The sequence below is a fragment of the Gorilla gorilla genome, chromosome 8, assembly GCF_029281585.2.
Source record: "Gorilla gorilla gorilla isolate KB3781 chromosome 8, NHGRI_mGorGor1-v2.1_pri, whole genome shotgun sequence".
Taxonomy (NCBI): domain Eukaryota; kingdom Metazoa; phylum Chordata; class Mammalia; order Primates; family Hominidae; genus Gorilla; species Gorilla gorilla.
Window position 1 is genome coordinate 116,633,401 of NC_073232.2, and position 14,841 is coordinate 116,648,241.

A 14,841-nucleotide genomic window follows, 5' to 3' on the forward strand; every position below is an offset into this window, starting at 1 on the left:
CCACACCCAGGTAATTTTTGTATTTTTAGTAGAGACGGGGTTTCACCATGTTGGCCAGGCTGGTTTTGAACTCTTGACCTCAGGCAATCCACCCGCCTTGGCCTCCCAAAGTGCTGGGATCACAGGTGTGAGCCACTGCGCCCGGCCCATGTACCACATTTTCTTTATCCAGTCTACTGTAGATGACATTTAAGTTGATTCCATGTCTTTGCTATTGTGAGTAGTGCTGTGTTGAGCATATGCATGCAGGTGTCTTTATGGTAGAATGATTTATATTCCTTTGGGTATATACCCAATAATGGAATTGCTGGGTCAAGTGGTAATTCTAAGTTCTTTGAGAAATTGCCACATTGCTTTCTACAATGGCTGAACTAATTTGCATTACCACCAGCAGAGTATGTTCCCTTTTCTCTACAACCTTGCCAGCATCTGTTATTTTTTTTACTTTTTAATGAAGCCGTTCTGACTGGTGTGAGATGGTATCTCATTGTGGTTTTGATTTGCATTTCTCTAATGATTAGTGACGTTAAGCATTTTTTTCATATGCTTGTTGTCTGCATGTCTTCTTTTGAAAAGTGTCTGTTTATATCCTTTGTCCACTTTTTAATGGGGATGTTTGTTTTTTGCTTGTTATTTTATTTAAGTCCCTGATAGATTCAGAATATTAGAACTTTGTCGGATGCACAGTTTGCAAATATTTTCTCCCATTCTGTAGGTTGTCTGTTTACTCTGTTGATAGTTTGTTTTTTTTTTTTTGTTGTGCAGAAGCTCTTTAGTTTAATTAAGTCCCATTTGTCAATTTTTGTTTTTGTTGCAATTGCTTTCAGCATCTTCGTCATGAATCCTTGTCAGGGCCTATGTCCAGAATGGTATTTCCTAGGTCATCTTCCAGGGTTTTTATAGTTTCAGGTTCTACATTTAAGTCTTTAATACATCTTGAATTGATTTTTGTATATGGTGTAAGGAAGGAGTCCAGTTTCAATCTTCTGCATATGGCTAGCCTATTATCCCAGCACCATTTATTGAATAGAGAATCCTTTTCCAGTTGCTTTTTTGTTGACTTTGTCAAGGATCAGATGGTTGTAGCTGTGCCGCATTATTTCTGGATGCTATTCTGTTCCGTTCATCCCTCTTATTCTTTAGCCAACTTGGATACTTGCTTGGCCCTGAGCTTTGCTCAAGCTTTGCCATCTGCTGGGAATGCCCCTTTTCTCTGTATTCCCCTATGAAAATTCCACTCTTCCTTCTGGGCCTGCTCAAATGCCAATTTTTTTCTGAGATTTTTTTTTTTTATTCTTGCTGCTGGGAATAATTCTCTTTCTGTGGGTTCATAGAGAACTTTGAATACATTTTATGATAGGGATCAAATTCTATGCTTTCATTAACTGCATTCATATCCCACCAGCAATTAAGTATAAATTCCCTGTGGATAAGCTGTTTATTCCCAATCCATCATAGAATTTATGTATGGCAGATGTTCAATAAATACTTGCTCAATGAATGAATAAATATATTAACCATACCCATTCTTCTTCATTATTATGTTGTAGCTAACAAGAAGTAGGTGGATTTGTTTGCTAGAGCAGCCATAACAAAGCACCACAAACTGGGTGGCTTACTCCAGTCTGAGCTCATCTTAACTTATTAAATGACTCTGTTCCAAATAAGGTCAGATTAGCAGGGTTAGGACTTCAAAATACCTTTTTGGGGGACACAATTCAACCCCTAAAAGTAGAGAAATAAGAATTCCGATATAACTCACTCTTAGGTTCTCATCTAAGTAATAGCCAGACTTGCTTGAATTATATCTATATGTCTGGGCTTATATTTTGAAATAATTTGTTGCCCATCTAACCATGGAAAGCAAATGTGGAAAAGTCCCATGAGTATTGCACAGGGCATTTTAGGACACTGTGGGGCATGACCTAGCCTACATTTCTAAGGAATAAAAATGATGGAATCTCTTTGGGGAGATAAGTGCATATTTCAGGTAAGTTTCACTGTATATGTGATTTCATGATATCTATGCCAAGATCTTCCTATGTCTGGCCTCAACACACTGTGGCCACCCCCGCTGCCCTTTGCAGTCTTAGGGGCAATAAGAAGCAGGGCCCAATGAAAAGAGACCAGGGTTTGGAATAATCATAATAGCTCTGAAAATTCCTTGAATCCCTACTATTTGCCAGGCATTTGGCTAAGTGTTTAACATCAGTGATCTCATTTAATCTAATCCTTAGTAACGTCATATAGTGGGAACTACTTTTATCCTAATGCATATATATTCTGCATATATATCCCAATGCATATATATATATATGTAATGTGTATAAACGTATAATGTGTATGAGTGTATATATATACATATATATACACACATATATATGTACTTATACATATATGTACTTATATATGTACATAAGCATCAGGGTCTGAACAAGGACCTTTCCTGTCATATAATCTTAATTTTTCTGCTTATCAGTGGTTTTAATTTTGCTCGTATGGAGGTGTTTCATTCAGAGGTAATAGCAGTAATTCCTTGATGGTAATGATGTAAATGTTGCATTGCCCTTTCCCATCCCTGCTTTTTTTCTATAGGAAAAGGGTGGAAAGCAAGTCCTGGAAGAATCTGCATTTGAAGAAATGGAAAGAGATTTTCGGGGAGTTCTCCATGAACTTTCTGGAGACAAAAGTTTGGAAAAATTTCGGATTGAATATGAGAGGCTTCATGCTGTCATGAAAAAGTCTTATGACAATGAAAAGCGTCTGATGGCCAAATGCAGAGAGCTAAATGCAGAAATTGTAGTGAATTCCGCGAAGGTCGCCACTGCCCTTAAGCTCTCTCAGGATGATCAGACCACCATTGCATCCCTAAAGAAGGTCAGTGATCTTCTAGAAATGGAATGAACCTGAATTTAAAACATCATTCTCTCATTATATTGGCACCTCTAGGCTGGTAGTAAATGAGTTATTAGGTAAAAATTTACATGATTTTATATTCATTAAGCCTAAGGAATAATGTTCATTTTCAAAGAAAATGATTTTTTAGCCTGGGTGAATCACATCATGCAGAAAATAATGGAGAATCTTACTTGTTTGGTTTCTGGGAAATAATGGGTTGGAAAAAGATTTAGAGATAAGTAAATGCAATATTTGGAATCTCAATATATCTTATTTGATGCATGATGAGTAATTTAATACCTCATGATGGTAGTTTAACTGTTAAAGATATTTTCATATTTCTGCTTTTTCTCGTGTTTTAGTAAAGATTTTCTTGAGAATTCCCAGATAGTAATTTTCATGACCTTTCTTCCTAGCACCCCTTTTCTTTCCTCTGAATCCTCCCAGTTCCTCATAATAGGAGAGCAGAGATTCAGTCTGGGGATACTGAGGATGTATTGCTTTGTTTTATACTAGATTTTTTTCATCCTTAAGTGTGTTGCATTATTCTGAAGGTAAAATATAAGTGTTCCTTGTTGACTCATGGTGATAAGAGGTTGAAACATAATTAAAACCCTAAATATGAGAAACAATTTATAAAATTTTTAGACAGTTGCCTTGGTATCATGCAATTAGATACCATCCAGTTCAAATGAATTTCCAAGACCAGTACTAAATAGCGATGATCAATTCTCTTAGAAACTACTCACTTTTAAGTGCTATTTTGAAGTTTATTGTCATGTTCTTCTCCTTGCTGAAGAACCAATACAAGAAGGCTTAAAGTCATTTTATAATGGAAAAAAACATTTTTCATTGTAAATTTAAAAACTGATGAAGGGCCGGTTGTGGTGGCTTATGCCTGTAATCCCAGCACTCTGGGAGGCCGAGGTGGGTGGATCACCTGAGGTCAGGAGACCAGCCTGGCCAACATGGTGAAACCCCATCTCTACCAAAAATATAAAAATTAGCTGGGCATGGTGGCATATGCCTGTAATCCCAGCTACTTGGGAGGCTGATGCAGGAGAATCACTTGAACCAGGAGATGGAGGTTGCAGCGAGCCAAGATTGTGCCACTGCACTCCAGCCTTGGCAACAGAGCAAGACTCCGTCTCCAAAAACAAAACAAAATAAAACAAAAAACCCAAAACAAACAAAAAAACAAAATCTGGAAATGGAGGTCATGAATGGATTAAAATCTAATTGGTAAAGTTGATTTGGATAAAACTTGTGTAATCATTTTTTAATGTAAATATCTTTCATTTGTTTTGCTAAATATAGCACATATGGTTGCTACATAAGAAATATTGCACAAACTGACATTTTGCTTTGAATCACTGAATTATGTGCTATAGTTACCCAAGAGTAATCTGTCTAATGTAATAGTGACCACGAATTTGTTACATTAAATACTCTCTTCCACCCATTTTATTCCTTGTCAATAAACAAGTGGAATATTTTAACCTAAAGCTTATAGGTTCTTATCTGTATAAAGGACCCACATTCTACTCGACAGAATTTTGCAAGAAAGTTAAGTAGTGGCCTAAAACTCAAAGCTGTTGTGTATTAGTTGGTCATCACATTGCATTAAAGAAATACCTGAGACTGGGTAATTTATAAAGAAAAGAGGCTTAATTCGTTCATGGTTCTGCAGGCTGTCCAGGAAGCATAACACTGGCATCTGCTCAGCTTCTTGGGAGGCCTCAGGAAACTTACAGTCATGGCAGAAGGCAAAGTGGAGCAGACACTTCACATGGGCCAGAGCAGGAGCAAGAGGGGTGGTGGGGAGGTGTCACACACTTTTTAAAAAAAACTTTTAAGTGCAGGGGTACATGTGCAGGATGTTACATAGGTAAACGTGTGTCATGGGGGTTTGTTGTACAGATTATTTAATCACCAGGTATTAAGCCTAGTATCCATTTGTTATTGTTTCCTTATCCTCTCCCTCCTCCTACTCTTCACCCTCCGAAAGGCCCCAGTGTGTGTTATTCCCCTCTATGTGTCCATGTGTTCTCATCATTTAGCTCCCATTTATAAGTGAGAACATGTGGTATTTGGTTGTCATTTCCTGTGTTAGTTTGCTAAGGATAATGGACTCTAACTCCATCCATGTCCTTGCAAAGGACATGATCTTGTACTTTTTTATGGCTGCATAGTATTTCACGGTGTATATGTACTCTTTATCCAGTCTATCACTGATGAGCATTTGGGTTGATTCCATGTCTTTGCTATTGTCAATAGCACTGTGATGAACATATGCATGCATCACACACTTTTAAATGACCAGATCTCGTGAGAACTCACTCACTATCACAAGGACAGTACCAAGAGGATGGTGCTAAACCATTCATGAGAAATCCACCCCCGTGATTCAATCACCTCCCACCAGGCCCCACCTCCAACATTGGGGATTACATTTCAATATGAGATTTGGGCAGGGACATACATCCAAATTATGTGATATTGCAAAATTTACTGTGCTTTGCTCCTTTACTGGAACTGCTGTAATTCACTTTTAAGTATTTATGTCAAAATACACATTGCATTTTATAACAGTAAGGAAGCCAAAGCTGCATGGGTCATTGCCTCCATTCCCCGTTATGGGTTTTCTCCCATATATAAGCATTTGATGAGAAGGCTTGGGCTTCAGTTTCTGAAAAATGGGAATTACCAAGGTTGTTGGGTACAATTAGGTAACAGTAAAGAACAGCATTGTGTGGATTGTTCTAAAGTTCACATTGTCACTAGGAGATCACTTGGGACCAGATGATAAAATATATTTTTTATTTACAAATCTTTCAAGAGGTTTAATTCAGTCTATCAATTTAGGGCCTGGATCTATGATCATTTCTCATGTGATAAAACTTATTTTTTTTCCTTTTAATATCTGGACTTAGAAAGCACATAAACTTTCATTTGTAATTTTGCAAACCTTGCAGTAAGTGAGGCTTGTAGCCACACTCAGCTACACAAGAAAAAATACCCTCTGCCAGTCCCTACTTTATTTTATTTTTATTTTTTACTTTTTTGAGACAGGGTCTTGCCCTGTCATCCAGGCTAGAGTGCAGTGGCATGATTGCAGCTCACTGCAGCCTCAAATTCCTGGACTCAAGAGGTCTTCTTGCCTTGGCCTCCTGAGTAGCTGAGACTATAGGCCTGTACCACCACATCCAGTCCAGTCCTCCTCTTTCAATGTGCTATTCACTATTGACTAGCTCATGTTAAACAATTTAGTCAATGCACATTTATATAACTACACTCTGGTCATGGTATTATTCTGTTTGCTGGTTTATCTTGCATCTAGAATCCAGTTTGGTCTTTCTCACTGATATCCTATGGCCCATCTAGGAAATTGAAAAGGCCTGGAAGATGGTGGACTCAGCCTATGACAAAGAGCAGAAGGCCAAGGAGACGATTCTTGCTCTGAAAGAGGAAATAGTGAACCTGACCAAACTAGTGGAGCAAGGGTCTGGACTGTCAATGGACCAGAATAGCAAGTAGGTCATAGCCTTGTTGATGTATGTTAAACTTGCTTTTGCAGAGGCCTCCTTCAGTAGACAGCCTGGGGCTTGCCAGTGTCTTCTTGAACATTCTCTGTGATACAAGACTCTTCTTTATTGGGTTCTTAGAGATTGTTTTCTGTCTGTTGCATTTTAAGTAATGTTCTTTTCTCCACACCTAAGAACATCTAATTTGTGGTTATCTTAAACTTCTGCCTCCATAGGAATCAGTAGTATAGTTTCAAAATGAGTAAGATGTTAGGTTTCTCTGCAATTTGTGTAGAATATAACTGGCTAATTTTCTGCCCAGAGTCCCAGCTTCTCCCACCTACTCCCCAAGATCAGTCTCATCACCAACCCTCCCACCCTTCAGATTCTAGGCCAGAAAACAGTGCTGCTCTTCCCTCCTCCTGCTCCCCCAACTCTTAAAGCCACTGTCTTGTTGGCTTGGTCTTCTAAGCATGGCCTTTCACTCCTTCTGGTCACCAGTGCTACTGCCTTGGTTCAGGCCTCCTATTCTCTGCCAGATTTGACAGTAGCCTCCTAACTGGTCTCCCTGCCTACAGAAGACATGTGCTTCTTTATTCCATCATTGCTACCAAATTTAGGCTCCTGAAACACATGTCACCTATCCCCAGCATAAACACTTTCAATAACTACCCATACCCAAAGGATAAAGCCCAGACTCTTGACTGTGTCATCCAGAGCCCTTTGAGAACCTGCCCCAGTCAGCCTCTCTAGCCTCGTGCGAGCCCATCAAGTTGCTCACACCTCCATGCCTTTGTACATGCTGCTTTCCATGCTCAGAGTGCCTTTTCTTCCGTTCTCCCCATGGTCAACTTTTATGCCTTCTTTAAGACCCATCTCAAACACTGTCTTAACTTCATCACCATCAGCATCACTGTTCCAACATCCTCTCCACATCCAGACTCCAATGACCCCACAGAAAGTCACTATGTTTTCCGTTTCCATAAGACCCAACATTTACCTCCAGTATGGCACTGATCAGATTATATTGAAATTTATTTGTTGATGTGCTTCTCTACCCATTAGGCTGTGAACTCCCTGAAGGAAGACACCTTTATATCCCCTCCAGGAGCCCAGCACTGTGTGGGGCATGCAAAACATGGCATCAACGAATGAATCAGGAATGAACATACACTTCCTTGGGCAGCCAAGGAAGTTAACCAAATCTTAATTTTGCTGTTTCAGTTTCTTATGCTTTTTTGATGCATTGATCCAACATTGACAGATAGTTCTAAGTACAGGTGTTGGGAGAGGGAATAGGAAATAAAAACAGAAAATGTGATGCCTGTAGTGTGGGCTTTATCTTCTTGTTAAGGAAGTCGAGCATATTCAGAGCAACTACTGAAGAGGAATGCGAGGGAACTGATTCAGATACGAGACAAGCATTGGAAGAGGGTGAGGAGGAGAACAGAAGAAACAATCCAGCCCATAATTTTATCTTTAACAGTGTGCCCAGGTGTAACTTTCTGTCTTCATAGTAACCTTCGAATTTGAGGTTTTATTTTTGGAGTAGAATTTGAGTGCAGGTTTAAAGTTTCCTTATTAAACATTTGTTACATCAAAGGTGTTGGTAAATATAGTTTGACAAATTACTGTGTTTTGAGCAGTCGTTTGATGACTGTCAGCTGCAAGAGTCTGCAGTGCAAGTTCTCCTCTGCCTTCTCAGCTCCAAGAGCTGCCTTGCTCTACATTCATTCTGCTGCAGAGGTCGTATCAGACACTGAGCTTCCAATTGCAAAGTGCTAATTCTGCAGGAAGTCATGCCAAATCATATGGAATGGCTTTTGAAATTTGGAGGTAGCTGGTTTACAATTCAAATCAATGAATATTATCACATAACCTCCAAAAATGGGCATCATGAATTATTTTCCCAATTTTGTTCTTTGTAACATTTTATCTGGGCTGCATTCATTTGGGAGAAACTAATCTTTTTGGGTAAATGGATAGAAAACTAGCAATGCATATTATTTTGTTCTGTTTATGCTTTATTCTAGAGTTTATAGCTGTGATCATAGCCCTCCAGTGGATATATTAAACAAATAGTTTCCTAAATTGACATCTGCTTAGGATTAATTACCAGAGTTGACAATAGCAATATAGTCTTATCGTAAAAAATTCAAGTAATACAGAGGTGTGGAAAGTATCAACCCCCACAACTTTCCACCCTAAATTTCTCAGAGATAATCAGTGATATGTTTTTCTGGGCTCTGTAAAAATGTCTGTAAAACACACACACACACACACACACACACTCTCACACGCATGAATAGACATTGTATTTTCTTAAAAATAAAAAAATAAATTATACTATGCATGTTATCATTAGTACTTCTTTCCAGTTAACGTTTCACAATCTGATCCCATATCATGGCATAAAGATCTTTCTCTTTAATGTCTGAATAGTGTTAATCATTGACCTGACATCTTTCCCATGAAAACGAACTCAGAGAATGATATGAAGGACCCCTGAGCAGATGGCCATTTAGTCTGACTCCTGTGTTCTTCCTTTTCAGCATCCGAGATTTACTGAGGTTCAAAGAAGAAGTGACAAAGGAGAGAGACCAGCTCTTATCAGAAGTGGTAAAATTACGAGAATCCCTAGCTCAGACCACTGAACAGCAGCAGGAAACAGAGCGATCAAAAGAGGAGGCTGAACACGCCATCAGTCAGGTCTGCCATGGAGGGCAAGAAGAAGGAATATTTCCTTCCAGAGGATGTTTGTCCCTCCACAGTCTCTATTCCCATCTTGCTCCTTTCTCAAATTTACCCCCTTGCGCCCAAATGAAACATCCTCAGTTCTGCTCGTTTCTTTAGTTTGTTCTCCTGAGAGGAGCTTTACTTGAGTTGAACGACTTGAATTGTTCCTTCTCTGCATTCTCTGTCTGAGAAGTCACTGAGGCGGGCACTCTCTACTTACAATTCTGGCTCAAAAAGATGATCTCCATGAAGGCCAGGGGCCCAACATCTGGGGGTGGTGGAAGTAGTTTCTTTGGCCCTACTTATTTATTTATTTTTATTAGAAAGCCATTTAGCAGACTCCTTCTGAACACTTTTATATAAAGCCCGAAGTCAAATAGGTCATACACAATGTGCAGTCTCCAAGAGAAGAACATGAGACTTCTTTGAACATGAGATAAGAAAAAGGCTTTACATAGCATTTGGACATCAAGATAAACCTATAATGCTCTCTTTAGCAATATCCAGGGTCATGTAAAACACAATTTTATACTTAGGGTAGCTAGCCACATTTTATTTAGTCCCTATTGATAGAGAATGGGATGAATTCTTTCCATGTTTAATGCCCCTAGAACTCTGAGCTTCCATATGTATTTGATTTTATACCACACTTTGTGGATTTGTTGCCCACCATCAGGGTAGTCATTTGATTTCAAGGCCCCAAGAAACAGTATAGAATATTCCTGAAAAGTTTGAACACTGGGGCTCAAGGATGTCTGCCCTGTAGGGGAAATGCTACTACAAAGTGACTGCCTTGACAATCACAGACCTGAGAGAGGAGGGGGCTTGGCTGGCTGAGACCTGCCATGGTCAGGGCTCATCTCTTTCTCTCTTGTCCTTTCCGCACCCTCTAGTTCCAACAAGAAATCCAGCAACGTCAGAACGAAGCTTCCCGGGAGTTCCGGAAGAAGGAAAAAATAGAGAAAGAGCTCAAGCAGATTCAGGCAGACATGGACAGCAGGCAGACAGAAATAAAAGCCCTACAGCAGTATGTGCAGAAGAGCAAGGAGGAGCTTCAGAAGCTGGAGCAGCAGCTGAAGGAGCAGAAGGTGAGTTGGGTATGGGCCTTTGCAAAAAAACAAGAAAAACCCAGAATGGCACCTTTATTCACCCTTTTGTGCATTTTGAATTCTCTTGGAAAGCAGCAAATTCCCTTCACTACTCGTGCTGATGATGTAAAACTTAGCATTGCAATTTGGTCTTTGCATGGCTCTTATGAGGTAGTTATGCCCCCCCTTTTAAATTTCCCAGCTCTAACAGGTTAATAAGTTTCTTTTTAACCTTCTATTGATCTATACTACACATATAGAAAAGTGTATATGTCACGAGTGGACAGCTTGATGAATTTTCACCACTCATCTGCATCTTGGTCACCTGCTCCCAGCCAGAGAAACAGAACATTACCAGCACCCCCAGAAACCCTTTTGTGCTCCCTCTTAGTCCTTCTCCCCCTAAAATACCATCTCTATCCTGAATTCTAAGCAGAGTTTGGTTTCGCCTGTCTTTATACTTTACAGAAATAAAATATTACAGGATATATTCTTTGGGTCTAACTTCTGCTATATTCTGTTTGTGAGATACATTCATGTTGTTGCCATGTAGTTACAGACTTGTGATGCCCAATATGGTAACCCTTAGCAACAAGTGGCTATTTAAATTCAACTTTATTAAAATGAAATTAAATTAAAAATTCATTTGCTTGGTTGTACCAGCATCATTTCAAGTACTCAGTAGCCACAGGTGGCCAGTTGATGCCATATTAGCACAGACAGAGAACATTTACATCACTGCAGAAAGCTCTATTGGACAGAGCTCAGTTGACCATGAGCGCTCATTCTGTGCAGTATTCCACTGGGTGAGTATAACAATTTATTTTTAACAGTTTTATTTTTATTTATTTATTTTTATTTTTATTTTTATTTTTTTTGAGATGGAGTCTCTCTGTCACCCAGGCTGGAGCACAGTGGCATGATCTCAGCTCACTGCAACCTCCACCTCCCGGGTTGAAGCGATTCTCCTGCCTCAGTCTCCTGAGCAACTGGAGTCTGCCACCATGCCTGGCTAATTTTTATATTTTTAGTAGAGACAGGGTGTCACCATGTTGGCCAGGCTGGTCTCAAGCTCCTGACCTCAAGTAATCCAACTGTCTTGGCCTCCCAGGGTGCTAGGATTACAGGCATGAGCCACCGCACCCAGCCGACAGGTTTATTTTTAAGTTATTTTCAAGTTTAGCAAACTATGGTCAGTCTTTATGTATTTTTAATATGGTACTGTTTTTAACACTTCCTCTATTATAGCAGTTTAAGGTGACACAGGTATTAGTAATTGTATTATGTTTTCTCTCATTTCTTAAAGAAGCAATTCATATAATTGAAAAGTCTTTTCTTAAATATGTTTTTCCTCAGGAAGCTTGTTTCCAAAGAATTGTCAAGCCATATAGCAGTTTTATACTCAAAAATAGATATACTTTTTTTTGTCTGTTGCTCTATTAATTTTGTATAAAGTCAGAAGTCAAATAGATAATTCACAATGTGCCGCCTCCAGCAGAAAAACATGAGACTTCTTTGAGCATGAAACATAAGAGAGAGGCTTTTGGACATCAGGATAAAAACTATTCTCCTATGAAACACAATTTCATTTTTAGCATAACTGGTTACATTTTATTTAGTCCCTGTTGATGGAGAATTAGCTGGATTCTTTTCCTGCTTAATTTTTGTGTGCATGGAAGTTATATTTTGGAGACATTACCTAAACTGGCTTTCCATTTTTATCCTGCAATTCATTTGCTATCCCTCCACCTCCTCAATATTCCCCCAATAGAAATGAGCCCCCAAGATATAATCCTTTGTTTTTATAAAACCATATCTGCTTAGGATAGTCAAGGCAGGGAAGAGGAAAATCTGGCTGACACTGCACTCAAGCAGATATAAATCACTTTGCTGCTGTTCCACGGTTTCGACTTAAGTTAGATTAAAAGAAAATTGTCTCTGTGTTGGTGTTAGTGAACAGTTCTGTTGACAAAAATGTTGTAGGCATGTTAATGCAGGATTTGCTTCTGAAGATGTAGCTTCCGAGCCCCACAGCTTATAAAATCCGTTTGAATCTCTAGCTCATTTGCAATGATTATAGCAATTGTTGCGTATGCGAAGCCTGCCAAATGGCAAACAGGCATTAAAATATTTATCCACCACCTGTGAACAAGACTTCCCAAGGCTCTCAGAAAAAAAATTATGCTCACTGTGTTATTCATTAGAAGGCATCATTTTCCTCAACTGTTTAACATTCATCATATTTGAGTGCGTTAGTGCTTTCATCGGGAATAAAGAACAATTTCTACAAAGACAAAAACTCAGGGTTGCTGTTATCTTCCCAGGAGGTTTGTGGGGCCCCCTGTGTGTATATCCAACTATTGTAATCAGATTAAAAAGCATTAACCAGCTCATTCCATCCCTTTCAGATATTGAATGAGAGAGCTGCAAAGGAACTCGAGCAATTTCAGATGAGAAATGCTAAACTTCAGCAAGAGAATGAACAGCACAGTTTGGTCTGTGAGCAGCTATCCCAGGAAAACCAACAGAAGGCGTTGGAGCTCAAAGTAAACACCAAGTTACATGTCTGTTCCCTAGCTCTTTCTTCCTAACACAGGTTTGCCTTGGCAATTGGAGCCCTCAGTTGGAGAGCCTGTGTTGGCTCTACTGAGTACCTTGACACATCAGAGGCAGGTGCAAGCCTATAGTGATCGCTTTAGGCCCAGAAGCAGAGTTTGATGACTTCCATTCTTGTAAAATTGCAAACCTGATTATTGATCATATGGTTATGCAAATGGTTTCCAAAGTGAGCTCAGATGTCTATCTCTGTAACTAGCTTTGCAAGAAACCAGTTGCTCAAATCTAGCAATCCATTCACACGTGTGAACAGCAAAAAATTCAGATTATAGTTACTGCTTGTTGGAGAAGGTGGGATGGAATGGCTGGGAGAGAGACTGATACTACCTAGGGTCTACTTACAGGATTGTGGAATCATGATTTTCACTTCTGTCCAATGTATATTTTGAGACAGATTTCCTATTCTTCTCCTTGCTCTCACTGAAGAGTGCTTGCAAATTCTTCAATTTAGATAGTTTAGATAACAGTTTATACTCAGATATATATTGTATGCCTACCTGCTTAACAGAGCAGCTTTATGTTTATCACTTTAATTCTGAAAAAAAATCCATATTCCCAACTCTGGTTATGTTAGAATACTGGATGTAAAAAGAGTGGCCTAGCAAGAATAATACATAGATTTGGGCAGAGAACCATAACATTTTTATATCACAAACTCTTTTGAGAATCTGATGGTAATATACACATGCACACACTTATTTGCATATCTTACATCTTGTGTTGCATGCATCCCAGAAATAGGAGAGGTTTCCAGGATTTTTCTGAAGTCTAACTGTGGGGTCTGGATTAATAACCACTGAATTAAAACATCTTAGAAATGGAGAGGCCTTAACATCGACTAATTTGAACCCTATAGGGTCTGAGGGTCTGATGCTGAAAAACTTTTAAAACAGCCCAGAATGGGTAGACTTGAAACCATTCTTTATGAGAATGCAATAAGTTAAAGAAGAGATGAGATGACTACTTAAGTCAAAATAATATATTAGCCCCTAAGGTAAAATTAAAGGAAAAAGAATCATGCCATTAATTCTTTCCCTTGATAATATGAATGGGGCATTTTGAAAGATGGACTATTTCTGTTATCAGATCATGAGCCTAATGGGATTCAGCCTCTAGCAATAATCTGAGGATAACATGAACAGCTAATTTTGGTCTCTTCATTGTTATGAGCTGAGATAATTGCTAACCTTTGTTTGCAAAAGAATCCCAGCTGCTTTTCCAGTCACTTCTAATGGCAAAATTTTTAAAAAGTGAATTTAATTAAAATTTCCAAAATCTGGAAAGCTTGAAGTCTTTAGACAAAAATCGGGTGCTTTTCTTTGCTAGGATTATATTTGGGGACTGTTTGCCATTTTATAGACTGCCTATTCATACTATGAAATATCTGGTCCACTTATCCATATGTATACCTAGAGACCAACATACTTTGAGGAAGGAGGACCCCTTCTCTAGTGTATATAATTGACCTACAATGGCCCAGTGAGTCCAAAAGAGTGTTTGAATATTTTATATATGTTAACAACCATCTGAGAGAGATCACTTCACAAGTTCATGAAAATTGCTAATCAAATACTGTATACAAAATTCACATATTTTTGAAACATACAACTTAGCATTCTTATCTTATTTGATTCTACAGTTAGATGGTGTATTAGTTCATTTTCACGCTGCTGATAAAGACACACCCAAGACTGGGCAATTTACAAAAGAAAGAGATTTAATTGGACTTACAGTTCCACATGGCTGGGGAGGCCTCACAATCATGGTGGAAGGCAAGGAGGAACAAATCACGTCTTATGTGGATGGCAGCAGGCAAAGGGAGAGAACTTGTGTAGGGGAACTCCTCTTTTTAAAACCATCAGATCTCGTGAGACTTAGTTTGTATCATGAGAATAGCATGGGAAAGACCTGCCCCCGTGATTCAATTACCTCCCATCGGGTTCCTCCCACAACATGTGGGAATTCAAGATGAGATTTGG

At 39.0% G+C, this 14,841-nt stretch overlaps 1 protein-coding gene across 3 annotated transcripts in view; it reads left to right on the forward strand.

Annotated features, from left to right (window-relative positions):
• CFAP58 (cilia and flagella associated protein 58) overlaps positions 1-14,841 on the forward strand; it is a 103,194-nt gene that overhangs the window by 3,462 nt on the left and 84,891 nt on the right. For all 3 annotated transcript variants that reach the window (XM_004050061.5, XM_063710477.1, XM_063710478.1), the window contains exons 2-6: positions 2,596-2,877; positions 6,283-6,431; positions 8,975-9,131; positions 10,052-10,246; positions 12,655-12,792. In XM_004050061.5, coding sequence (XP_004050109.2) covers positions 2,596-2,877; positions 6,283-6,431; positions 8,975-9,131; positions 10,052-10,246; positions 12,655-12,792 — 921 coding nt within the window. The remainder of the gene's footprint in view (positions 1-2,595; positions 2,878-6,282; positions 6,432-8,974; positions 9,132-10,051; positions 10,247-12,654; positions 12,793-14,841) is intronic.